The sequence below is a fragment of the Sphaeramia orbicularis genome, chromosome 16 (assembly GCF_902148855.1).
Source record: "Sphaeramia orbicularis chromosome 16, fSphaOr1.1, whole genome shotgun sequence".
In the NCBI taxonomy this organism is placed as follows: Eukaryota; Metazoa; Chordata; class Actinopteri; order Kurtiformes; family Apogonidae; genus Sphaeramia; species Sphaeramia orbicularis.
Genome location: NC_043972.1, coordinates 46,253,889 through 46,279,354, shown reverse-complemented (window position 1 = coordinate 46,279,354; position 25,466 = coordinate 46,253,889). Strand labels below are relative to the sequence as shown.

The 25,466-nt window shown below is 37.3% G+C and overlaps 2 protein-coding genes across 4 annotated transcripts in view; both read left to right on the top strand.

The window, feature by feature from the left end:
* Nucleotides 1–7,561, top strand: part of LOC115436091 (sialic acid-binding Ig-like lectin 5) — a 55,093-nt gene extending 47,532 nt beyond the window's left edge. The window contains exons 1-7 of one of the 2 annotated variants that reach the window (XM_030158816.1): nucleotides 1,544–2,354; nucleotides 2,686–2,979; nucleotides 5,164–5,430; nucleotides 5,517–5,792; nucleotides 6,718–6,820; nucleotides 6,905–7,023; nucleotides 7,251–7,561. In XM_030158816.1, coding sequence (XP_030014676.1) covers nucleotides 1,922–2,354; nucleotides 2,686–2,979; nucleotides 5,164–5,430; nucleotides 5,517–5,792; nucleotides 6,718–6,820; nucleotides 6,905–7,019 — 1,488 coding nt within the window. In that variant the 5' untranslated portion in view covers nucleotides 1,544–1,921 and the 3' untranslated portion in view covers nucleotides 7,020–7,023; nucleotides 7,251–7,561. Of the gene's footprint in view, nucleotides 1–1,543; nucleotides 2,355–2,685; nucleotides 2,980–5,163; nucleotides 5,431–5,516; nucleotides 5,793–6,717; nucleotides 6,821–6,904; nucleotides 7,024–7,250 lie in introns of those variants that run through there. The other variant, XM_030158815.1, reaches the window with a different exon arrangement.
* On the top strand, nucleotides 1,409–23,958 carry LOC115436090 (hemicentin-1-like). 2 transcript variants are annotated; one of them, XM_030158812.1, is made up of 10 exons: nucleotides 14,145–14,192; nucleotides 15,941–16,042; nucleotides 16,511–16,912; nucleotides 17,200–17,493; nucleotides 17,624–17,950; nucleotides 20,151–20,417; nucleotides 20,504–20,788; nucleotides 21,280–21,394; nucleotides 21,498–21,564; nucleotides 23,145–23,958. In XM_030158812.1, exons 2-10 carry the CDS (start codon nucleotides 15,982–15,984, stop codon nucleotides 23,571–23,573), a joined length of 2,247 nt encoding a protein of 748 aa, XP_030014672.1. In that variant the 5' UTR covers nucleotides 14,145–14,192; nucleotides 15,941–15,981; the 3' UTR covers nucleotides 23,574–23,958. The 2 variants fall into 2 exon arrangements, with proteins under 2 accessions (XP_030014673.1, XP_030014672.1); XM_030158813.1 differs by lacking the exons at nucleotides 14,145–14,192; nucleotides 15,941–16,042 and adding an exon at nucleotides 1,409–1,489.
* Nucleotides 23,959–25,466: the final 1,508 nt, after the last annotated feature.

Below are 25,466 nucleotides of genomic sequence, written 5' to 3'. Positions count from 1 at the left end.
AGTGCATTTGTCCGTAGACTGCGGGCGTCTCTGGGCTTCAATGGGACTGAGTGGAATAGTTTTTTTCATTGCCTCAAAACTGGACGATAATTGGATAAATACCACGATGTCGTCCCGCCCCCAGATGCCGGGCGTCTCTAGGGGTGAATGGAGCTGTGGGCGGAGCTCGGCCGTGCTGGACGCCAGAATCCCACGTGCTGATTGGAGGATCAGTCAAAAGGCTGAATCCCATTTGATTGACAGCTGTTTTCAGATCTCCTCCTTCACTGACACAGTTCAGTTTAATACCGACGCACATTCTGCTGTGAAATCAAGAGAGAAACCACTACGAAATTACTCGTTCATTTCTTGCACTGTAAATAAAACACACTCACTGTACTTCCTTGTTTCAATTTAATATAATCTCAGTGTTTTCTTGTTTCAGTTACATAATTTAACCATTTCTTGTTCGAGTTGAATATCATTTTGTAGATAGTTAAATCAATCAAACTGTCTCCTAGGTCAGAGTGAAAGGAGCATCTGCTGTTTAAAAAGGCTGAAGTCTTACACCCACAACACATTGGGCCAAGGTAGTCTAAGCAGCCCAGCTCTGCTGGACATTCAGAGGACACTGGTCCAGTCCCTGGAAAAGACGCCTACTTGGTACGATAAGGTCACTGAGCATTTTCTTAAAAAGGAACGGAGGGCCGAATGTGTGTTTAAATAACTTGACAATTTTTTTTTTCTCTTTGATGTAAGCCCACAATGAGCTTCCCCTGTCTGAAAGATGAGCAGCCGCCACTGATACACACACACACACACACACACACACACACACACAAAACTGTATATATGGACATAGATCTCTGATGTTGTTCTTGGTAATTATATACAGTTGCATATATACACAAGTGTCCATTTGGATTGAAATATTTTTTTCTGTTCTTGATTGTGAAAATGTGATTTATTCTTGATAAATTAAGTGTAACTGGAACTCAGGATGTAATCACTGCACCTGGTCAAAGGTGATTCTTGATGTGTATAAATAGAAATAAAAAGAGGAATGTGTCTGAAAACCATATTATTTCAACTTAATAGGCAATAGTTTTACATACAGTGTCCAGTTATATTATATTATATTATATTATATTATATTATATTATATTATATTATATTATATTATATTATATTATATTATATACAGTTGTATATTAGTGTTTGGTAGTTCTGTTCAAACAGATGTAGTAATTTCTTTTACCATAAAATGTGAGTCTGTATTGCAACCAGGGAAAATCCAACATGCAACATCCTGCATTATAAGATCTGTGATGTAAGCCGTGTAGTTTCCTTTGTTTCGATGTCTTCAAACTGAACTTCCTGAATGTTCACTGTTCTTTTTAATGTGCAGGCTGTGAAAGGAGAGGCGTCCGTCTCAAAGGTCAGATCAGGATGTTTGTTCTCATCTGGGTGACTCTGCTCTGCTCAGTGACAGGCAGCAGCGCTGACACAGGTACGCTTCTGGAATGGAACTTTTTCAATGACGCAGACACTAAATTCTAACATTTGCAGTTAAAAGATGTAAATGTATCTGAACATCTTTGTACAGAATTCAAACCAAAGAAAGCTGAAAATGTCAGTATTTTGGAGAAAAAATATACAATTCTGACTCAGATAGTCAGTGTCTTCCTTCTGGACTTGGATCTTTAAAAGCAGGATCATCTGTTATTCTGACCTTCTAAAATACAGGTTTTAGTCAAACAAGACCATCTGAGTCCATAAGACAAGACTAAATCTGAAGAAAAAAAACCCCTTCTAACCAAAACTAAATAATTAATCATTAATTGCCTTCACTAATTACTGTGTTATTATTTTTGGATGATAAAATAAAGATTATTAATAGTAATGACCTTTATTTGTCATTTACTAGACAAATGTAATGTAAATGTCATGTGTCTTTGTTCTTGTATTAACAGATGCAGGGATGACAGGACCAATCTGTCTATATAGATTCTGTATTTCTCTCCGTAGAGGAAAAATAAAAGCAGAGGCTGGACTCTGTACTGTCATTCCCTGCTCTTTCACTACTGCTTTTAGCCCTATCACAGGTGCAGCTTGGTATAAATGTGATGAGTCTAAAAGATCATGTGATTATTCTGACATCATTTTTCACTCCTGGAACCAAAGCCAAATTCAGCCAGGCTTCAGAGGTCGAATATCAATGTTGGAACCAAACCTCTCTCAGGGAAACTGCAGCATCGTCATCAATGACCTGGACCAGTCTGATTCTGGATCATATCAATTCAAAGTGACTGGTTGGCTTAACAATATGCATAATGAGTTCTTATTTCTTCCCAGCACATCTGTCTCTGTTAAAGGTAAGATGAGCATCAGCAAATAAAAACTCACTGAATATTTTATTCTAATATTATTAATGTATTTGTATGCTACAATAACTCGTATATTTAATCTGCTCACAGTTTTAATGCAACAACTAAGATCCTAATTTCATTGTACACACAATGACAATAAAGGCTATTCTATTCTATTCTATTCTATTCTATTCTATTCTATTCTATTCTATTCTATTCTATTCTATTCTATTCTAAGTTATATTTGGCAAATCATGTGACTGACACCTCTAGGTTTGTCCTCCTGCTCCACTCCAGTTCTGTATCTTCATGCTGTTGTTTGCTTGTCACCCATCAGCCCTGACCCAGAAGCCCACAGTGAAGGTTCCTGCTCTGACTGAGGGACAACAGACCACACTGACCTGCACCGCTCCTAGTCTCTGCTCTGGATCTGATCCAAACATCACCTGGACATGGAGACGATCTGCAGAGGATGACTCTTACATCACAGGAAACATCACCACCACTCATGGACACAACTCCTCTTTGACCTTTACCCCTTCAGCCAAACACCACAGCACTGAGGTCACCTGTAAGGTCAACTTCAGAGGCAACAAGAGCACACAGGAGACAGTGACGCTGAATGTGGCCTGTGAGTAACACCTCGTATGTTAGGCCTAAAATGTTGACTAAGGCATGCTATTTGTTTTTTCTCTGAAATTGATAAATTTTGGAAATTTGATGCAGCATAACATTTAATAATGTGCTGTTCTGTCTCATAGATGTGAAGGAAATGAAAATTACTGAGAATATAAGTGTAAAGGAAAGGGACACTCTGAATCTGACATGCAGCATCGACAGCTTCCCTCCGGCTTCTTGTCATCAGTGTTGGGAATAACGGTGTTAAAAATAACAGCGTTACTAACACCATTATTGTTTTCCAGTAACGGGTAATCTAACTAATCACTATTTGAAATGTTACAACGCTGTTACTGTTACTGGCAGTGAAATGTGGCGCGTTACTATGCATTGTTATCTAACAGCTGTTATCCGTCCTGGCTCGCTCAGCCAGGCACGAGAGATGTGACGTTCGCGGACGAGTTGAGTCTTTTGAATGGCTCTTTTAGCTGAACGATAAGAACCGATTCGTTGTGAGCCGTTTGTTTACGAGCTGTTCTTATATTCCAATTGCCCACACCGCCTTCATACTTCACCTGTGTGCCACATGAGTCTGAGTTGTCCACGCTGCCTTCACCTGAACGACTAATGACATCTCCGAGTTTGAGTTGTCCCAGCACACCCCATTCACTTGAGTGCAGCTATGTGCGTAGCTAACTTAGGGGAGGAGTTATCAGTGAGTCTGACTGACTGGACTGGGGACATTTACTGCTGTATCAGAGAGGAGCGACTGAAAAAGTGGAGATGTGGGATTAACTGGAGGAGCATCTTCTTCCTATAAATGCAGATATACACTTATGTGGTGGAAAAGCCAGGCCCTGGTGGACCCCAGCCGGGCCCTGGTGGACCCCATCCTCACCAAAGTATGCAGTACTTGTCTGCTGTTCTACTCTATGCAACTGGCCTGTGAAATAAAAATCAGTTTCCTTTTACATATTTGAAGGTTTTTCAAAAAAGTAAAGTAATAATTACTTTCCCTGGTAACTAATTACATTTATGAAGGAGTAATTCCGTTACTAATTCAATTACTTTTTTGGGAAAGTAATTAGTAACTATAACTAATTACTTTTTTAAAGTAATTTGCCCAACACTGGTCTTGGCCTTGCACTAGTGATGCACAGGCCGAGTTTTTTTTTTTTTTTTTTTTTTTTCAACTTGCTTTTGTGGATTTATTTCACTTGCCCCGCAAATAAAGTGTCATTTTTTGGACCCGCACCAACCCGACCCAGGTCCACTGATCCACACATCACTACCTTGTGCTCCATGTTTTCATGTAGAAAGATGAGAGTATTGACATGCGCTGAATGAAGGCTCACGCACTGTCAGGTGATGGAAGGGAGAGAGAGAATAACACATGACTAGTCAACTTTCCAAAGTAACGTCGACTTGTGCCACAGATGCGTCGACAAACTGGCTTTTCTGTTAATGTCCTACTGTATACCTTCATGGGCCCTGCAAGAGTGTATCATATTCACATAGTAAAAATGCATGTTTTTATCCCTACACTTACAATATCATACATAGATGTTCATCATTTATGGTAAATTTCCATGTTTCAAGGACAATAACATGACTTACATTCAGTTTAATTCAGACTAACTGTGGCTTTAACCTAAAGTCTGTGGTTCAGTCATAAATTGGTGTGTGTTCATGTTTACGCTGGAAGTGTCTGTTGAATTACCTGATATGTTGTACTGATAGTTGTCCATTAGCTAATTCCACTTCTAAGATGAAGGCTGTTTCACTTGCCTACATCTAAGACAACATCCTGTCCACTGTTATGAAGAGGAGGTAATCTGTGCCTATGTGTGCAACACTAGCTACTGTTAGATCAGTGATGGAGAAAACTTGTTATTTTCATTTAATTATAGACTAATGAGACCATGTTAATATAAATATGTTATAAAATTATTTTTTCTGTCTCTGCAGTTACATTTGCCTAGAACTTACACATTTTATGTTTAAAAAACACTTAGCTCTCAAAATGAATGACTTGAAATGAATGACCTTCCTTATATGGATCAGTATTTTGTGACAACAACAATATACAAACACAAGAATTACTAACTGTACTAATAATATTTACATGTATAAACTTATTTTTATTTCCTGCTTTTCAGTATTTGCCATTAATTTTTGCTTTAAATTTGCTTCATAGACATGAAGGAACCTGTAATAACTGGAGACAGAAGAGTGAAGAGGGGTGATGCTCTGAATCTGACCTGCAGTTTTGACAGTTTTCCTCCATCCGTCATCATTTGGGCTAAACTTGGTCCCAGTGGAACCAAAACAAACCTGCAGATTGACACTGGATCAGCCACACTTGTTATCCATGATATGACAGCAGATGATTCTGGACAGTACGTTTGTACAAGACAATACCAGGGCAAGACTTCTACAGCATATGTCAACGTAACTGTGTTTCGTAAGTAGACTGTCATGGAAGTTTGTGATGATTGTGAATATTCTGGATGTTTGCAGTAATGTTGGGATTCATTTCTCTGTTTGCAGTTCTCCCAGAGATCCTAAAGAGTTCTGGTTGTGTAAGTTGGTCTGAGGTCCTGACCTGTGTGTGTGTCAGTGAGGGGCTTCCTTTACCCACCATTACATGGCCTCTGTTGGACAAACACACTGAATACTCAGGCACTTACACTGTGTCAAAGTACACAATCAACCGCACCATCACTGTAAAAGTGAAAGAGCTCAGCAGCACAGATGTCCAGTGTGTCAGCACCAATGAATACGGAGAAGCAGTGGAGAACCTCATCATCAGAACATCAGAGAAAAGTATCTTCAAAACACACACACAGCACACAAAGACCAGTTACAGACATTAACTACAATTATAACAGCATATGTTTGATTGAAAGGTTCAGTGTGGAATATTTAGTGTTGTCCAGTGGTGACGTCTCAGATTGAATCCAACTGAATACCCTTCACCCTCCCATATACAAACTGCTGAAACCACAGAAGGTCCTCATTAGAGCCTGTGTTTGGCTTCTTCCATTCAGGGCTTTTCTAGAACACATTGGCATCTTCCACAGACATAAGACTTATGCCCTGTCTACACCAAAAGGATATTTTTTCTAAACACATGCTTTCTTCCTCCATTTTTAAACAATTCTGTTTAACCTTCATTTGATAAAATATATACACAATATCAACAAACATCTAATATAAACCACAACATAAAAACAACCATAAACTGGCACAAATGCTCAGATAAATCATAGTTTGTGTTGAGTTTGGAGCCGAAAAAAGGTACTGGAGAAGGTAAGGGTCATCACAGAAAAAGTCCAATGAGTCTGTACATGGTGTGGTGGAAAAATTTACTTTTTATATTTTATACTCTTTTAATATGTTATACTGTTAAGTACATGCTGAGTCATTGTTATGTGTGATGTTTACCACTCTGTAGCAACCCCGACTTGGGGACGAAGTTCTTACCTTGAGTTGAAACCCAAACACCCTTTTTCTTTGTGTGAGTTAACAGTTGAACGGTAAATTTCCACGACAATGGTGATCAGTGAACAGTCTGTTATCATGGATGATGAGGACTGAGAGGGTCTTTAGTGTTGAAATGCTGTTATATAACATCATCATGACTGTTTTAACAGTAGATTAACCAAAGTGTATGGAAGGAAAAAGCATTTGTAAATATGTGGTAATACTTTTCAACTGTTTGCTGTATTGTCTATATTGTGCTGTTCAGGTTTTGCGCAGGAGAATGGAGGCTTTTCAGCGATTCTTTTGACCGTCACTGTTGTTTCTCTAATTGTGAACATCCTTCTCATCGTCTGCCTCATATTCCTTTGGTATGTTACTACAGCTCCATTCTATACTGCAGATCCCACAGTGCAGACTACCAACACATATTGACCCCTTATTTTTCTCCAAAGGAACTCAAGAAAAAAGCTGAAGCAAAATCAAGAAGACCAAACTTATTTGACTCTGAGTAAAAGAGACATTTCGCCTGATGTTGTTGCCCAACAAGTGTCAGCTTCTGTGGACTGAAGAGGTACGACTGGACACACTATTAGGACTGACAATGACTATTGGTTCGTGGTAAAGAGTTCATAATCATATTATGTTATTTATTCCAAGATGGCGTCACATGAGTGGTCATGAGTTGGAGCAGTTCTCTTTTGTGATTTCCTTTCTTTTGTATTTTTTTTTTACTATATCTCTGTATTTTTCTGTTTTTTCTTGAACTTCACTAAATGAACTGAATTTGTGTTTCAACAGGTTTGACTCTGTCCTGACTCCGGCCCCCACCCTCTCAATTCCACAGTTGTCTCCCCAACTCATGAACTGGATAAACTTGTGCTGTCTGTCATACAGTGGGCTGCCAGTTTTCCACAATATACACTTTTGCATGTCTGATTTAATGCATTCAACAATACAATCCATTCATTTTCAACACATCTCACGTAGAGTCCCCAGGAGCAAACACTCTGTTGGGAGTATTAAGAGTATGGTTTTAACCAGCTCTAAATGTAAAGGCTCATGAGATAACTTTTGTTATGATTTGGTGAAATATAAATAAAATGTGATTGATTAACTGACTCATCTGAAGTGCTGTTTTCTGTTTTCAGTCAGTGTCGATGTGTGTGTCTCATTGAAACTGTAATTTCTAGAAATTTACAAGCATCACATTACGAGTCATGTAATTCAGCACAGGGAGTGAAAATGTAATGTGTGCTCTTGTGAGAAATAGATGGGAATCTATACCTGTTTGTGATTGGTCAGATGGTGATGACTACACCTCTTTTACGTGAATCAGAGTCAGAAACGGTGGGTTAAGATGTCACATGTATAACCACCTTTGTGACGCTACTCAGTCTGAGTAAGTTTGTTAGACAGTCCCACCTAGTGGTAAAATGAGAATGTTGAAGTTACTTCATGATACTCAACTACTCTACCATTGTCTCATCAGCAGATGGAACTTATGGGTGCCGTTGTAATATGTATGTTCTTTATGTTACGTGTGTACATGAACAATCCTCATGTTATATAATGTTAGCAAAATTGACATTATAAAATGCTTCAAACCACTTAAAACTGTAATTTTTTATTGAACACAATTATGAATCTAGTTTAACCTTAATAATGTGACCACTTTTGGAACCAAAGCAAAGAGTGGGTTTTAATAAAGTTGTCCTCACTTATGACATTGAATTCCAGTGCATTCCAAATAATTTAAAATTAGAAACAATAGGATACAGTAGAGCTATTGTATTATCATGTATAATGACTACATTATTGTAATATAATCTGTTTTTATTATCAAAACACTTGTAGTAAACATTACTTTAACCCTTTCATGCATGAATTATGAGAACCTTAATCAAGATTTTTTTTTTAATTCCTCTTTAGGCATTAAAAAAACAATGCAATTGAAAAAAATTTTATGAACCTATTTTTTATGGAATTGCAATAATGTCCACTCAGCTTGATGCCATGCGTTTCATTTTTGAAGTAAAGAAACATGTATTTACTGATATACTGTGTGAAAACTATGAAATAAAAACATTTTTAATGCTGCTTATCTGTTGTTTTCTCACATTTTAACATAATCTAATACTAGTCATTACTCACTTCATGGAGATAATATGGGGGAAAAAAAACCTTTTTGTCGTTAATTACAGTCAAATAAAAATAACAAGCAATTTCTTTACACTCAAACATGTTACTGCAGATCAGGTTTATCAAGAACAGCAAATGCACAGTAATGGTATCAATTGCAGTGTATGGGATGATGCATGAGCGCCCAATGTGTTAGATGATATGGAACTAAAACATCCAAATCCATGAATATACAAGACAACAGCTTTGAATAGCTGTCCACTGTAGTGACCACTATGCATGAAAGGGTTAATTAACACAAAAATACCAGCAGATACATATACATACATATTTTAGCGGATAATCAGTAGATAATGCTGCTGTCTTAGGTGCAGGATATTAGCAGCTTGAATCCTGGCAAGAGCTCAGCAGTGCTGAGGGCACCTGTAGGTAAATCCTCATGTTATGATTTGACAGAAAACTCCTCGACATTCTCCAATCCAGTGCAAACAACAGCCCTGTTTCAGGAAGCAGGTCCAAAAACTCAGAGTCTAACTCTAAACTACAAATTAGAAACCCTTCCATAACTTACACTCCAAAGTTCACTTACTCTGAAATACTCATTAAAGCCAGACTAACATGTTTCAGATTGTGGCCTTCCTCAGGGCCATCAGAAATACAAAAGCAGCTGCACTTAGACAAGATAAGAAACACAAAAGCAAAAATGTAAGAAATTAAAAATGGGTAAAGGAACAGCTGGTCCACTACATACACACACTCATGTCCAGTGGAGTACCTGCAGAGATGGTTTGGCCATATGAACAACAGCTCCAGTTCAGTCACAGTCCCCACCAAGGTTCTAATAGTTTTGGATTTTCCATTATAGTTTAGTTTTATTTAGTTTTGACTTTTTTTTTCTCTAATTCACTTGGTTTTAATTAGTCTTTAGAGCAGGTTTGCTACTTTTTGTTAGTTTTCAGTTTTTTCTAAATGCTTAGTTTTAGTTTAATTGTATTAGCCTATTAGTTGTTTTTTTGTTGTTGTTTTTTTTTCATATCTTTTTGTTGCCATTGTATTCAAATAAATCCCGTATAGAACTCTGCTGCTCTCTCCCAACTTTAGTCTCCATGTTGCCAGGTAGAGTGGGGACGAGAAGACGACTCTAAACGACAAGTGACGGACCGTGAAGTGTTGTATGGTGCTGCTAGTTAAAACTACTCGAGCTAAATAAATCAATATCATATCAATCCGACTTTGACAAAGATGAAAACGAAGGGAATTTTATTCATAATTTTTATACGTTTTAGTTTTGTAAGCACACAATACAGTTTCAGTTATCGTTTTTTTCTTTTAATGATAGTTTTTATTTATTTCAGTTGACAAGAATGTTTTTTCATTTCTAGTTTTTGTCATTTGGTTAGCTTTTGTTAACAATAATAACCTTTATCCCCACATGTCTTTTTCTTTTTGTACTAGAAAAACCGAATGAAGCAATACAGAAAAAGAATAACTAAATCTGAGTTACAAGTATAGACAAACACAATGTTCAAATACCACCCAAACAATTAGAATGTCTTAACTGATTTCACAGGCATGAAGCTGCTGGAAAAAGTAAGTGAATGGTTGGATTTGAATAAGTTAAACCTCCTTTGGCAACAATAACCTCAACCAAGTGTTTATAATAATAACACCAGAGCTCTGTTCCTGTTATTAAACAGTTCGGTTGTATCCACTTTGTAAAGCAAAATTTGATAAGTTCATGACGGCAGAAAATCCCTTCACTTGTCCTCCCTCTGGTACTCTTATGTTTTCATACTCATGTGTTCCCCAATCATATGAAAAAGGTTCAGACATAGCTTTAACTATGATTTTCAACGACCCTAGTATTACTTTTATTGTCCTATAGTTAAGGCGACACAGTGGTACAGTAGATAACACTGTCACCTCATAGCAAGAAGGTCCTGGATTCACTTTCAACATCAACTTTTCAAAACACTTAGCATGCACTAACAGGTACTAATTGGTTAATCTAAATTGTGCATGAATGTGAGAGTTCGTCACTATTTGTTAACCTTGTGATGAACCGACAGCATGTCCGGGGTGTACCTTTCCCAAGAAATATAGCTGGGACAGGCTCCAGCACCTCCACAACCAGTTGATGAATGAATGTGTTATTAAAAAAAAAAAGAAAGAAAAAGAAAAAGTAGCCATTAAAGGTGGGGTGCAAGATGTTTTCCTGGAGCATTTTTTACTGTATTGCTTAAAATCCCCTTCACACCCCGATTACAACCAATTAATTAAATGCTCTAACACAAAAATATAAAAATTTAGTCACCTGTGGAATGGACAAGACTGAAAAAACACCATCCAGTCATTTTAAGCGCCCAGTTGAAATGATTGAATGGTGATATGTCTGTCAAACTCAACTGCCATTTGTCCTGTGTACCCCTGAAGCATGAATCGTGCGTTCTCAGAGGTTTGAAGCACTTGTACAGGAAACAGAGCCAGAACCAGAGCTTGGCTATATTAGTTATATTAGGATGGAAAGTTCACCGGCAAACTGTTCTGTCACTAACATAAATCACTAGGAAATGTACCTTTAGTCAGACAGATATGAACCGACATTATTATCGTTAACGAAAACTAATGAAATGACAAAAACTAGAATTGTAAAAACATTTTTGTTAACTGAAATAAATAAAAACTATAACTAAAAGAAAAAAATGATCACTAACTGAAACTGTATTGTGTGTTTACAAAACTAACTAAAACGTATAAAAATTCTGGATAAAATTCCCTTCGTTTTCATCTTTGTCAGTGTCGGATTGATATAAAACTGATTTATTTCCCTCAAGCAATTTTAACTGCTGGCACCATATGATATTTAACGGTTCATCACTTCTTGTCACTTGTCATTTAGTCTAGTGATGGGACTTTAGGCTCTTTGAAGGGAGCTGTTCAATCAGGAGCCGTTCACTGAAAAGAGCCGTTCAAAAGACTGGCACTTTTATGTTTTTTGCATTATTTTGAAACACCAATGTTTTAATGATTAAATAGGCTACCAGTGATGATTGACATTTCATTTTAAAGGTGTTTAATTGGCGCGGCAGTAAATGTTATCTTACCGTAAAAAAGAATAGTTAGTTCAAATGTGTGGGCTAAATACATGACATGAGAGATGACATGAGGCAAATGCTGGAATTGGACCAAAAACATCACGGTACATTATGTGGACTAGTCTGTAGCCTAAAAATGAAGAAGAAAATAAAACATTTTCTTATGAAATAACATTTTATTCTCCTCTAAACAAGAACAATAAATGTGTGTAAACATACGGAAAAAATTGCACAAAATACAACAGTGATTAATCACGGCAATTACAGTACTTAAATACCTAAAAAACTGTAGCGCAAATAAAATACTTCAAGTAATATTGCAAAATACCTGATATCTCTAATGTAAATATCAAAATAATACCACATCAGGAGTTCTCTCACTTCTACTCTGCATGTAAAGATAAGGGATTGTAGGAAAATAAATAATATAAATAATATTTTACATCTTTTGAACATTATAAAAAGCTGTATGTATGATATATATATATATATATATATATATATATATATATATATATATATATGTATATATATATATATATATATATATATATATATGCACATGCACACACACACACACACACACACACACACACACATATACACATATATATACATATATATTACTGGGGAGTCCCTAGTGATGCTAAATTGACAGGCAATCGGACACTCCCTCCTTAAAAAAAAAAAAAATAAAAATGAACAGCTCTTTACAAAGACTCGGTCCCCATCTTTCATTTCAAAGAGCCGTTCAAAAGATTCGATACGTTTGTGAACGTCACATCACTAGTTTAGTCGTCTTCTCGTCCCCACTCTATCTGGAAACATGGAGACTAAAGTTGGGAGAAAGCAGCAGAGTCCTGTCTGGGATTTATTTGAATTTGACGGTGAAGACGATAAAAGATATAAAGAAACTAAAACTAAACTAAAACTAAGCATTTAGAAAATAACGAAAACAAAAACTAGCAAACCTGCTCTAAAAACTAATTAAAACTAACTGAATTAGAGAAAAAAAAGTCAAAACTAAATAAAAACGAAACTATAATGAAAAATCCAAAACTATTATAACCTTGGTATGAGCTGGGGCTATTCTGTAAGAGTGGGGGTGTTGGAGGACACTGAATGAGGTATGCATGGATCGGGGCCGGAGCTGGGCAATTGTTGCTGTGCAGCGCTCGTAAATCCTCGGGAACAAGCATTGCGTGTGCCAGTACTCTGGAGGCGTGGCTTCAGGGGGAAGTCTGAAGAAAGGGGTTTGGACTTTTGATTTGAGTATTTTCAAAATGTAGCTTGCTCGAACCATTTTTCTAAGATCTCATACCCCACACAACATACCCCTGTATAACAACAGGTAGTGGAATGTAACTTGGTATGTTTACACTTGTGATGGTCCATGGACTATACAAAAGTCCCTTTTATTGCACTACAGATTACTTTTTTCATCCATTTCATTTCATCCAATACCTGCATTTATATATCTATGCTTTAAAAACAATACATATATACGTTTCTTACCCCATAAAGACCCAGTGCTACTTTTGTGGCAGATCCCATATTTCTCTATTTTTACCTTTTCTTAAGTGATTTATCACCATTTATTCTCATATTCATATCATATATTCTCAGTATTTTGCATTCTTAAGTGAAAATCAGGTATTTTTCTGCATTTAATTTACAGATCATGACTGAAATCCACACAAGCTCAAATTAAAGTTGAGGGTTATTATATCAAAAACTGAGAAATTGGAGGAAAAAGTGAGTTTTCAGTAAAATCTATCAATAACTGAACATAAACCCAGTGTGTCCATCCACTGTCATTTATTAAGCTCCATGGGTTTTACTGGTGAATCAATGTCGTAGAAGATGACATTGTTTCCACGGTAACTACGGAGCCTCTGAACGTCCAAATGGGTCATATCTGATGACCATGAAAAGATGACAAACAATATTTTACATCAATTATTTACATGTATTGATAGGATTAGTGGATCAGCAGATATTTAACTTTTTATAGCAGTAAATTATTTTGGTTGTCAGTGGGTGTGTGGGTTTTTATGGGTTAAAATGGCTTCATATACAATATTTCACAATTCACATTAAAATATAAACCCATAAATGGAGAAGTCCTTCCACTGGCAGCACGAGGTCAAGAAGAGGAAACAGAATGCGTGGAGACCACATCTATTTCAATCTTAAGTTATTTTCATTCACTTCAGTGACAGGAGACAAGAGAGAATAAATATTTAGTATTCTGCATAAGAAGTAATTCCTTTTACGGCATCATTGATTATTGATGGTGCACATTTCTGATGCAAAATGTGAAACTTGTGCTCTAAGCTAAAGCTGATTCATTTAAGTAGAGGAGAATAATGGTCAGTAGGTTTCAGTCCAACTTCCTCAAACTGCTGTTGCACAAAAAGAGAAGAATAGAGAGAGAGAGAGAGAAAATAAGTCATTTCAAAGAAGAAACACTCAGCAAAGAGCAGGGAGAACAGAAAAGAAAGAGGTAAAACATGATATGGTAATTTGGAAATAGTGTTTTAGAAATTAAAAAAAAATAATTAAAAAGTACAGAGGTATTTGTCTATTTTTAGGTGTTTGTGTTTTTTAATAATGGTATATATTTTACACATTCCTGGTTTTGCTGGTCAAGTGATCGTAGAATCTTCTGGAGTAAAAAGATTAGGATCAAAATCTGTGCATCAGTAAATGATTAAGTGCTGTAAATAGTTACTGTGTCCTAACTGTTCCTGTTTAATTGTATGTTTTTATTACAGTAACAGTGACAACGTTGACTACAGAAGTAATTTAATTTACAGAATTTGTAGGTTTGTCTGTCAGACAGTTGTCACACACTGCTGTCACTGTTGAGACACAGTTTAATTTACTTAACAACTTATGTTTCATGTCCTCCTTTGTGCACTTTACTATTACTTTTTCTCTCTTATCTTCCTTATATTGACCTGACCCTTTTTTTTTTTTTTAACACTAACCAAATAGTTTGTATGTTGAAACCTGATCAAACCATCACATGTCATTATCTACACATCTTATCCAGACTATCTCATGACACCTATCATTTGTGTCATGATGTGACATCTTAGCATTATGAATGTGTAGGAGTGATTGTGTTAAACTGCTGTACTGTTGGTCATTAATCTTTCTGGAAGGGCAGGCTACGGGCCAACTTCAGCCGTTCAGTTTAGGAACAGATCCACAAAAGGGATGACACCTGTTTATTCTGAACTTGTTCTAACATCACAGACATGGAATGTACTTGACCAACTGTGGGGCCTTGGAGGAGGTTTTCATTCTCCTGACTACCCTCTGGTTTTTATCGTCTGGATGCTGTGTAAACAGCGTATCACAACTACATCACTGACAATAATACTCATCACAGGCTCACAGCTGACAGACTCAACTCATCAGGCTGAGCCTGTTACCTTTAAATACAGACATCTGTATAAAACAGAATTTAATCAAATAATTTATTTATGCTGAAGGAGCCACTTATGTCTGCAGGGACTGAATAGTCCATTTATTCACACTGTGAACCAATAACCTGCCTGTTCTTGTAATTCTTCTTTTTTTCAGTTTTTATTATTTATATTAATATTAAGTTTCATTGCTTTAATTACTGCTGTTTAGCAGTAATTATATACAGTTATATATATACTGCTGTCCACTTGGATTGAAATATTTTTTCTGTTCTTGATTGTGACAATGGGATTTATTCTTGATAAATTAGGTGTAACTGGAACTCACGAGGAATGGGTCTGAAAACAAAATTATTTCAACTTAATAGGCAATAGTTTTATATAATAATAATAATAATAATACATTTTATTTATAGGCGCCTTTCTTGGCGCTCAAGGACACCGTACAGTAAAACAGGAGAGTTAAAAACAAACAATAAAGCAGAGTAAAAATAAAAGGCAGGTTAAAAATTTGGACAGTGCAATTGTGTTCACAAAGAGAAAGAGGTCCTAAACAGTATCCTATACAGTGTCCACTTATATTATATTATATACAGTTGTATATATACTGTAGTTGTATATTAGTGTTTGGTAGTTCTGTTCAAACAGATGTAGTAATTTCTTTTACCATAAAATGTGAGTCTCTATTGCAACCAGGGAAAATCCAACATGCAACATCCTGCATTATAAGATCTGTGATGTAAGCCGTGTAGTTTCCTTTGTTTCGATGTCTTCAAACTGAACTTCCTGAATGTTCACTGTTCTTTTTAATGTGCAGGCTGTGGAAGGAGAGGCATCCGTCTCAAAGGTCAGATCAGGATGTTTGTTCTCATCTGGGTGACTCTGCTCTGCTCAGTGACAGGCAGCAGCACTGACACAGGTACGCTTCTAGAATGGAACTTTTTCAATGACGCAGACATTAAATTCTAACATTTGCAGTTAAAAGATGTAAATGTATCTGAACATCTTTGTACAGAATTCAAACCAAAGAAAGCTGAAAATGTCAGTATTTTGGAGAAAAAACATACAATTCTGACTCAGATAGACAGTGTCTTCCCTCTGGACTTGGATCTTTAAAAGCAGAATCATCTGTTATTCTGACCTTCTAAAATAGGTCCACAGGTTTTAGTCAAACAAGACCATCTGAGTCCATAAGACAAGTTTGAATCTGAAGAAAAAAAAAACTATTCTAAACCAAACTAAATAATTAATCATAAATTGCATTCACTAATTACTGTGTTATTATTTTTGGATGATAAAATAATGAATTAATAGTAATGACCTTTATTTGTCATTTACTAGACAAATGTAATGTAAATGTCATGTGTCTTTGTTCTTGTATTAACAGATGCAGGGATGACCACACCAGTCTGTCTATATGGATTCTGTATTTCTCTCGGTAGAGGAGAAATAAAAGCAGAGGCTGGACTCTGTACTGTCATTCACTGCTCTTTCACTACTGCTTTTAGCCCTATTGCAAGTGCAGTTTGGCATAAATGTGATGAGTCTAAAATAAAATGTGATTATTCTGACATCATCTTTCACTCCCGGAACCAAAACGAAATTCAGCCAGGCTTCAGAGGTCGAGTATCACTGTTGGAACCTAACCTCTATCGGGGAAACTGCAGCATCATCATCAATGACCTGGACCAGTCTGATTCTGGATCATATCAATTCAAAGTGACTGGTTGGCTTAACCAGCGGTATGATAGGTTCACATTTAGTACCAGAGCGTCTGTCTCTGTTAAAGGTAAGGTGAGCATCAGCAAATAAAAACTCACTGAATATTTTATTCTAATATTATTATTGTATTTGTGCGCTACAATAACTCAGTATATTTAATCTGCTCACAGTTTTAATGCAACAACTAAGATCCTAATTTCATTGTACACACAATGACAATAAAGGCTATTCTATTCTATTCTATTCTATTCTATGTTATATTTTGCAAATCCTGTGACTGACACCTCTAGGTTTGTCCTCCTGCTCCACTCCAGTTCTGTATCTTCATGCTGTTGTTTGCTTGTCACCCATCAGCCCTGACCCAGAAGCCCACAGTGGAGGTTCCTGCTCTGACTGAGGGACAACAGACCACACTGACCTGCACCGCTCCTGGTCTCTGCTCTGGATCTGATCCAAACATCACCTGGACATGGAGACGATCTGCAGAGGATGACTCTTACCTCACAGGAAACATCACCACCACTCATGGACGCAGCTCCTCTTTGACCTTTACCCCTTCAGCCAAACACCACAGCACTGAGGTCACCTGTAAGGTCAACTTCAGAGGCAACAAGAGCACACAGGAGACGGTGACGCTGAATGTGACCTGTGAGTAACACCTCGTATGTTAGGCCTAAAATGTTGACTAAGGCATGTTATTTGTTTTTTCTCTGAAATTGATAGATTTTGGAAATTTGATGCAGCATAACATTTAATAATGTGCTGTTCTGTCTCATAGATGTGAAGGAAATGAAAATGACTGAGAATATAAGTGTAAAGGAAAGGGACACTCTGAATCTGACATGCAGCATCGACAGTTTCCCTCCAGCACTTGTCATGTGGCAAAAACCATTTGGCAAAAATGTGCAAAATGTAACAGAAGTCAATCTCCAGAACGACACTGACACTGAGCTACTGAACGGGACTGAAACTGCCATCCAGGTGGACACAGGATCAGCCACTGTTATCATTTATAATGTGACAGCAGAACATTCTGGACAGTACATCTGTATAGTAGAATACATCAACAACACTCTGATGGGAAAAGTGGATGTTAAAGTGATATGTAAGTACATCAGCTGTTTTTAGAATGTGTTTTCCTTCAGAGTAGCTGATTGTTAAGAAATATTACCTAAAACCTTTGAGCGGGGAGACCTCGTTTAGAATTATTATTGGTGATATACTGTATATTAGGGCATTAGTGACCTCAGATTTTTTTCAGATTGACTTATTTGTCAAGAAAGTCAAAGTCGACTCAACTAGTCATATGATGACATCATCACATTGATAGCAGAGGAACAACACAGACACACAGCCATTCAACAATGAGCAATGTGTATTAACATTTACTGTAACATTAACAACGTACAGTAAAGAGCAGAATAAAAAACTGGCAAGACACAAGCATCGACTGTCCTTCTCAGACATTCAACCAAAAGAAAACATAGGCTAACACCTTGAATTGTCTTTAAATCTACTTGACAGACAGACGGACGGACAGACAGACAGACAGACAGATAGACAGACAGACAGACAGATAGATAGATAGATAGATAGATAGATAGATAGATAGATAGATAGATAGATAGATAGATAGATAGATAGATAGATAGATAGATAGATAGATAGATAGATAGATAGATAGATAGATAGATAGATAGATAGATAGATAGATACTCTATAGGGCATCTCAAAAATCACTTTTCTCTTCAGATCACGGTGTTATTTAAACCAGTTAATCTCCAACATGATAATAGCCCCCCCAAAAAAATTTCAGCAAAATCCGTCAATGCTTGGCCCCCCACTGCAAAGTATGAAGGGCCCATCAAAAAATGCCAAAAACGCTCATTTTAACCCAGAAAATCACAAATAATGAGGTCTTAAGTGTCCACAAATTTCTTTTTCTGGTGTTTTACAGCGTCCCTGTAATATCAATGTCATAGGTTATTGTATCAGGTGATATTTAAGTGAAAATAAGGTGATTTTAAGATCAAATAACTCAGTAGTACTAGTATTACAACAGTATTACAATAGTAAAAGCACAGTTTTAAATTTCCACAAAGAGTCAGTGCAAAGGAGACTGTTGTGTTAAGAGAGTCTGTGCAAAGGATATAGTGCATTGTGAACAGTGTGTATGTGTGTGTGTGGTATAATCCAGGAACATGAGGAGTGTTTGTATTAACTACAGCCACTTAAACTCAACTTCTCCCCCCTTGACTACAGTTACTGGATGATGTGGGGTCTGAAAGCCCTCCTCAGTCTGTCAGTGGAACAGGACAGTGACAGCAGCGGTCAGTGGAGCTGCTGCTCTGCCTGCACATGGGGCTGTGTAGTGGACGCTGTGGACGACATAAAGTAGGAAAAGGTTCAGACAGCAGCAGCCGAGACGCACAGCATGTTAGAGAAAAGAGTCTGAATGAAATAAATGAACAGAATAATTCAAACACACTGGCTGTCCAAACTATTACTCAGTATTGGTGGTGCTTTCATGGTTCACAGAACATTACTGAGACCATAGTTTTTCTAGATCACAGTCAGTTTAATAATCCTCCTATGAGTCGTCTTCTTCCTTCGGTCTTGGCCTTGCACTACTGATGCACGGATCGAGTTTTTGTTTTCAACCTGCTTTTGTGGAATTATTTCACTTGCCCCGCAAATAAAGTGTCATTTTTTGGACCCGCACCAACCCGACCCAGGTCCGCTGAGCCACACATCACTACCTTGTGCTCCATGTTTTTATGCAGAAAGATGAGAGTATCGACATGCGCTGAATGAAGGCTCACGTGCTGTCAGGTGATGGAAGGGAGAGAGAGAATAACACATGACTAGTCAACTTTCCAAAGTAACGTTGACTTGTGCCACAGACGTGTCGACAAACCGACTTTTCTGTTAATGCCCTACTGTATACCTTCATGAGCCCTGCAAGAGGGTATCATATTCATATAGTAAAAATACGTGTTTTTATCTCTAGATCTTCAACATTTATGGTAAATTTCCATGTTTCAATGACAATGCGCGGGTCGAGTTTTTTTTTTTTTTTTTTTCAACCTGCTTTTGTGGAATTATTTCACTTGCCCCGCAAATAAAGTGTCATTTTTTAGACCCGCACCAACCCGACCCAGGTCCGCTGATCCACAGATCAAAAATATACAACCACAAGAACTACTAACTGTACTAATAATATTTACATGTATAAACTTATTTTTATTTCCTGCATTTCAGTATTTGACTTTAATTTTTGCTTTTTTTAAATTTTTGCTTCATAGACATGAGGGAACCTGTAATAACTGGAGACAGAAGAGTGAAGAGGGGTGATGTTCTGAATCTGACCTGCAGTATTGACAGTTTTCCTCCATCCGTCATCATTTGGGCTAAACTTGGTCCCAGTGGAACCAACACAAACCTGCAGAATGACACTGGATCAGCCACACTTGTTATCCATAATATGACAGCAGATGATTCTGGACAGTACATGTGTACAGGACAACACCAGGGCAAGACTTCTACAGCATATGTCGACATAACTGTGTTTCGTAAGTAGACTGTCATGGAAGTTTGTGATGATTGTGAATATTCTGGATGTTTGCAGTAATGTTGGGATTCATTTCTCTGTTTGCAGTTCTCCCAGAGATCCAAAAGAGTTCTGGTTGTGTAAGTCGGTCTGAGGTCCTGACCTGTGTGTGTGTCAGTGAGGGGCTTCCTTTACCCACCATTACATGGCCTCTGTTGGACAAACACACTGAATACTCAGGCACTTACACTGTGTCAAAGTGCACAATCAACCGCACCATCACTGTAAAAGTGAAAGAGCTCAGCAGCACAGATGTCCAGTGTGTCAGCACCAATGAATACGGAGAAGCAGTGGAGAACCTCACCATTGGAATAAGCAATACAGAGCAGGAGGGTATGTGTCCTCAACTCAAATGGTTTTACTGCTGTTAAACAGTGTGTTATGTTGTTCTATCTGGAAAATATTTCAGGAAGCTGTCCAAAGAAATAAACGCTTGCATTTTTTTCATTCAAAACAGGAAGTTGCAGCAGTGACTCTTATTGCACATTTCTGCACTTCTGCATGTGCATTTTCACTCTTATTTTTCTTTTCTGCCCTATCTGGCATGTTTGTTTTATGCTGTGTACTTTTCATGCTAATTTATATTAATTTCTGTGTAGATACACAAACACACACACACACACACACACGCTTTTATACTTTATACACACACACACACACACACACATATATATATACAGGAGTTGGACAAAATAATGGAAACACCTTCTATGATGCCACAATGTTAGGTGTTTCCATTATTTTGTCCAACCCCTGTATATATATAGTGAATTTGACATTTGAGTGAAGTTTTGATTTGTTTTTTTTTGTTTTTTTTCTTGCAGAACAACCGCAACCAAAAATAATGGAAGCTCTATCCAGTGTAGAGGTCATCATTGCCTTCATAGTAGGAGTAGCACTGACAGCAGTCCTTTGCTGTATTGCCCAAAAATGCCACAGGTAAACAATAAACTTCAATATATATTGTATTTTGTTTTTTATACAGAAATTAATAGCTTTTCTTTTTCTCCTTTTTTTTGGTTTTTCTGATATCATCTTCCAGAAAAAAACAGAAGACTTTTGGTCCAGATGAGACCGTGGAGATGATGACCAATGAGGAGGATCCCCCGGTATTTAAATCATTTGTCCTCTTCACTTTGTCCTGTACCTGTGTTCTCATACAGTTGTACAATGTATCGATAACCCAAGACTAGATCGATTTATTTACTGTAGTGAAAGTACTGTACTATTGTACTACTGGCTTTCATTATTCACAGTCAATAGGATATATGTAATAATAATAAAAACAAAAATAAAAATAATAATGTAGACTAAGACTAAAAATGTTATTCCAACTGTCAACAAAGGGGGGCAGCACTTTCACTCTTAGAAGCTATAGCTACAGTTTAGGGTTATGAATTGTGCCTGTAATTATATAAGTTATAAAATAACATCATGGAGGCTAGAGGGCCACATCTATACCATATGTGATTTATTTCAGAATCAGAATCAGGATACTTTTTTAATCCCAGGGGGAAATCAGAGGATTTGGATCTAAGTGGTGATAATAGTTTAGATGTTGTAAGACTAGAAATCTAGAGTTCAGAATCAAATATCATTCCTTATCTGCCAAAAGCTACACGCAGAACCAGAACACGACAAAAATATTGATTCTTCGGTTCTCCTTCTATCAGTTCTTTTCTTTACTGCTGATCATGTTTATTTTCTGAGAGGATGAGGATAACGGCCACTGTTTGTGAGACTTTTAATAACAGATGGGTCATTTCCTCAAATTCTTTAAGTAAACTCAACTTATCCAGTCTTACAGTGTGGGTCTGACACTTACATAAGTGACATATAATTTTGCCACTACAATTTATCACTATTAATTACAATAGGCTATTATCCTCCTTATTTTGCATTTTTTCCATGTAACTCATGTATTTTCCTATATTTAATTAATTGATCATATAGATGTTCGTAACAACTCAGATTAAAGTTGAGGGTTATTTTATCAGAAACAGAGAACACTCAAATAAACTCAAATAAAAGTAACTTTCTCAGCAAAGACATCAATAACTGAACATAAACCCAGTGTCTCCGTTCACTGTCATTGATCCAGCTCCTTGGGTTTTACTGATGAATCAATGTTGTAGAAGATGACGGTGTTTTCACATTCACTACGGAGCCTCTGAACGTCCAAATGGGTCATATCTGATGACCATGAAAAGACGACAAACTGTATTTTACACCATTTTTTTTAACATGTATTGATAGAATTAATGGATCAACAGATATTTAACAGTTTAGATCAGTAGATGGTTTTTGTTGCCAGTGGCTATTTGGGTCTTTATGGGTTAATTTAATTATATGTAAGACAGGGTTAGGTTGCAAAGTTAAAGTTTAGAATAGCTCTAAATATTGCATTTCTGTATCAGTCAATTCCATGTCACTTTTCTGTCCCTTTTTGTCACTTTTCTGTTCTTTTCTTCTTTTGTGAGAAACCTGCTGAACATTTTCTCATAGCCCTAATTTTACTGAAAAGGAGATATGCATTGGCCATAGCTTCCATTCTTACCTCAAGCTGATTTTCATTACCTTGACGGAACCCTATTCAGATTAGGAACAATGGAACAGTGTTTCGTAGGCAGATTTTGGACTTGTTTCTGGTCTTTTCTCAATGTTGTGTATTTTCATTTGTAACTAACAGATGGAAGATCCTCAGATACATAAGACACACACACGAGAGGCAGCCGAAGGAGGAGCTGAGCTGGCAGTGGTTAAAGTAGCCCCTGATCACAACAGTGAACTGAAGGAAGTGGAGTACGCCAACATCGATTTCTCTGTACTAAAAAGAAGGAGTCCCAGAACCAAGACGGAAGAGGCAACAAAGACTGAATATGCTGAAATTAGAAAAGAAAAGAAAGAGGAGATGCAGGTAAATGGTGGAGTTCCAGAAGAAAAGTCAGAGTGTAAGGAGGAAGAGGAGGAGGAGGAGGAGGAGGAGGAGGAGGAGGAGGAGATGATGGTCAGGGAGGATGAAGATACAAAGCACTGTATTCCTGAGGAAGAAGAGGAGGATGCATCTGTTTACTCTAATGTGAAGGATATAATGGGGGAGGTTTTAGAGGCATGTTAGAGTGACTACTCCTCAGTCATACTTGTATCTGAGTCTTGGTCCCATGAACACTTTCAACCATAAAAAGCTCAGTTCAGTCTTTTATCGAACTGAGGAAACAGAGACTCTCATTCTCATATGCATGCATTTAGCCTTAGATAAAGTTCTGGGTGGGAACAGAATCAGAATGTTGTTGCTAAAGGTCCAATATGTAAGATCTGCATGAGCATATGTGAAGCCTCTGTTGTGTTGATGATAGCTGGCTGTTTGTTGATGTTAGCTAGCACCATTTTTAAGGCCTTGTCCACACGAAGCCGCATCTTTTCCTATCTGATGTTTTTCTTTGTCGTTTTCAAAAATGTGCTCCGTAAACACGGAGTAGTTTCAGGAAATATCTGCGTCCACATGAAAACCACTGAAACTGACTGAAAACGATGTAGTACAAATGCCAGGCCTGTAGGTGGTGCTGTAATGCTTTTGCAAAAAATGGAGAAGAATCTGTGGAGCATGTACATGAAGCTTGCTTGGTTCTACTGGGTCTGATCCAGTATTTCCTTCTGGTTTCCCCTCTCTGCAGTAGATCCAAGAGCATGTGGTGAATATTGTTTTCTATGGTTGTTTGTTGCTCATTGTAATGAAAGAGTAGAAAAAGATTTTGATTCAGTTTTTCCAATAAGCTCAATAGCTGTTGTAGCATGAGCACTACTCTGTAGTCCGCCATTGAGAAGTGGCATCTTGCTTCTAGGGTGAAAGGTTAGAGAGGCGGGGCTATGACATCATCGTTTTAGAAAAGTTGTGGTTTGGTTGTACAGATGAAGACACAAAACTGGCGATTTCAGAGTTATTCACTCTGGGACCCGGTTTCAAAAAGTTGCAGTTTCAGTGACTGAAAATGCCGGTTTCATGTGGACGAAAGGCCTATCTGATACAAAACTTTTACGACCGAAACTGTTTTCGTATGGACAAGGCCTAAGATAATGGTACATATTGTTACCACTGTAGAGGATAAGAAGAGGAACTGAAGACCTCAGGAGCGAGTATCAGGGTTATCCCAGTCCTCTACGTAGAAAATTAATTTATAGACTGTTGTCTTGGATGTTGACATCTGCATGTAAGCAAGTTTATGTTTGTCCCACTGAGATCCTGTCATTTGTTGACATTAGCTAACACCGTTTCTAACACTGCTTTTCCTCAAGCATCAGCTCAAGTTGTCTTGGCCTGCCACAGATCATTTAGTGTTTCTGCTGAATTAGAAAACACACCTCTAGACACTATTAGATAACAAGTCTTTGGTAGGATTTGGAGTTGGTGCAAGTGCTACTAAAGCTAAAATAAAAAAATGCAGATCACAGATCATTCGATCCAGAATCACTGCTGCATCAGTACATATCATTGGCCTCATAGCATAATTGCCTGTGTCATATTTTTTTGCCAAAATGATATATCTGTGTAAAACAAAGCAGCAGTGTTAGAAGAGTAAAGCTACATAGATATCACTATTTGGCCAAAAATATGACAATTATGCCGAGGCTAACGGTATGTGTATCATCATGTCAAGATGTGGGACAATAAGACAACCTAGAGTAAAATCTGACATGGAAACAACTATTGTCTTGAAGCCCCCTAAAAATCTTGACATTCTGTTTCATTTTTTAAATTATGACTTACAGTTTGAAGTTCCACTGTGCTTCATTGTTCATTTGCTTGTAGCTGCAGTTGCAGTGAAGATGTTACAATAGTTTATGCCACAATAACTATCCATGCTAAGAAATTACACCTGTAGCAGAAATGCAGTGCAGCCAAACCAAACCAAGCCAAACCAAGCCAAGCCAAGCCAAGCCAAGCCAAGCCAAGCCATGCTGAGTAGAGATGGGTTGAGCTGATGCTAGTGGACAAATAAGCTGATGGAAGCTT

Coding starts and splice junctions, on each gene's coding strand:
- LOC115436090 (XM_030158813.1), top strand. CDS start 1,429: ATGTTTGTTCTCATCTGGGTGACTCTGCTCTGCTCAGTGACAGGCAGC. Junction 16,913..17,199: donor AGCGTCTGTCTCTGTTAAAG/GTAAGGTGAGCA, acceptor GTCACCCATCAG/CCCTGACCCAGAAGCCCACA. Junction 17,951..20,150: donor AGTGGATGTTAAAGTGATAT/GTAAGTACATCA, acceptor TTTGCTTCATAG/ACATGAGGGAACCTGTAATA.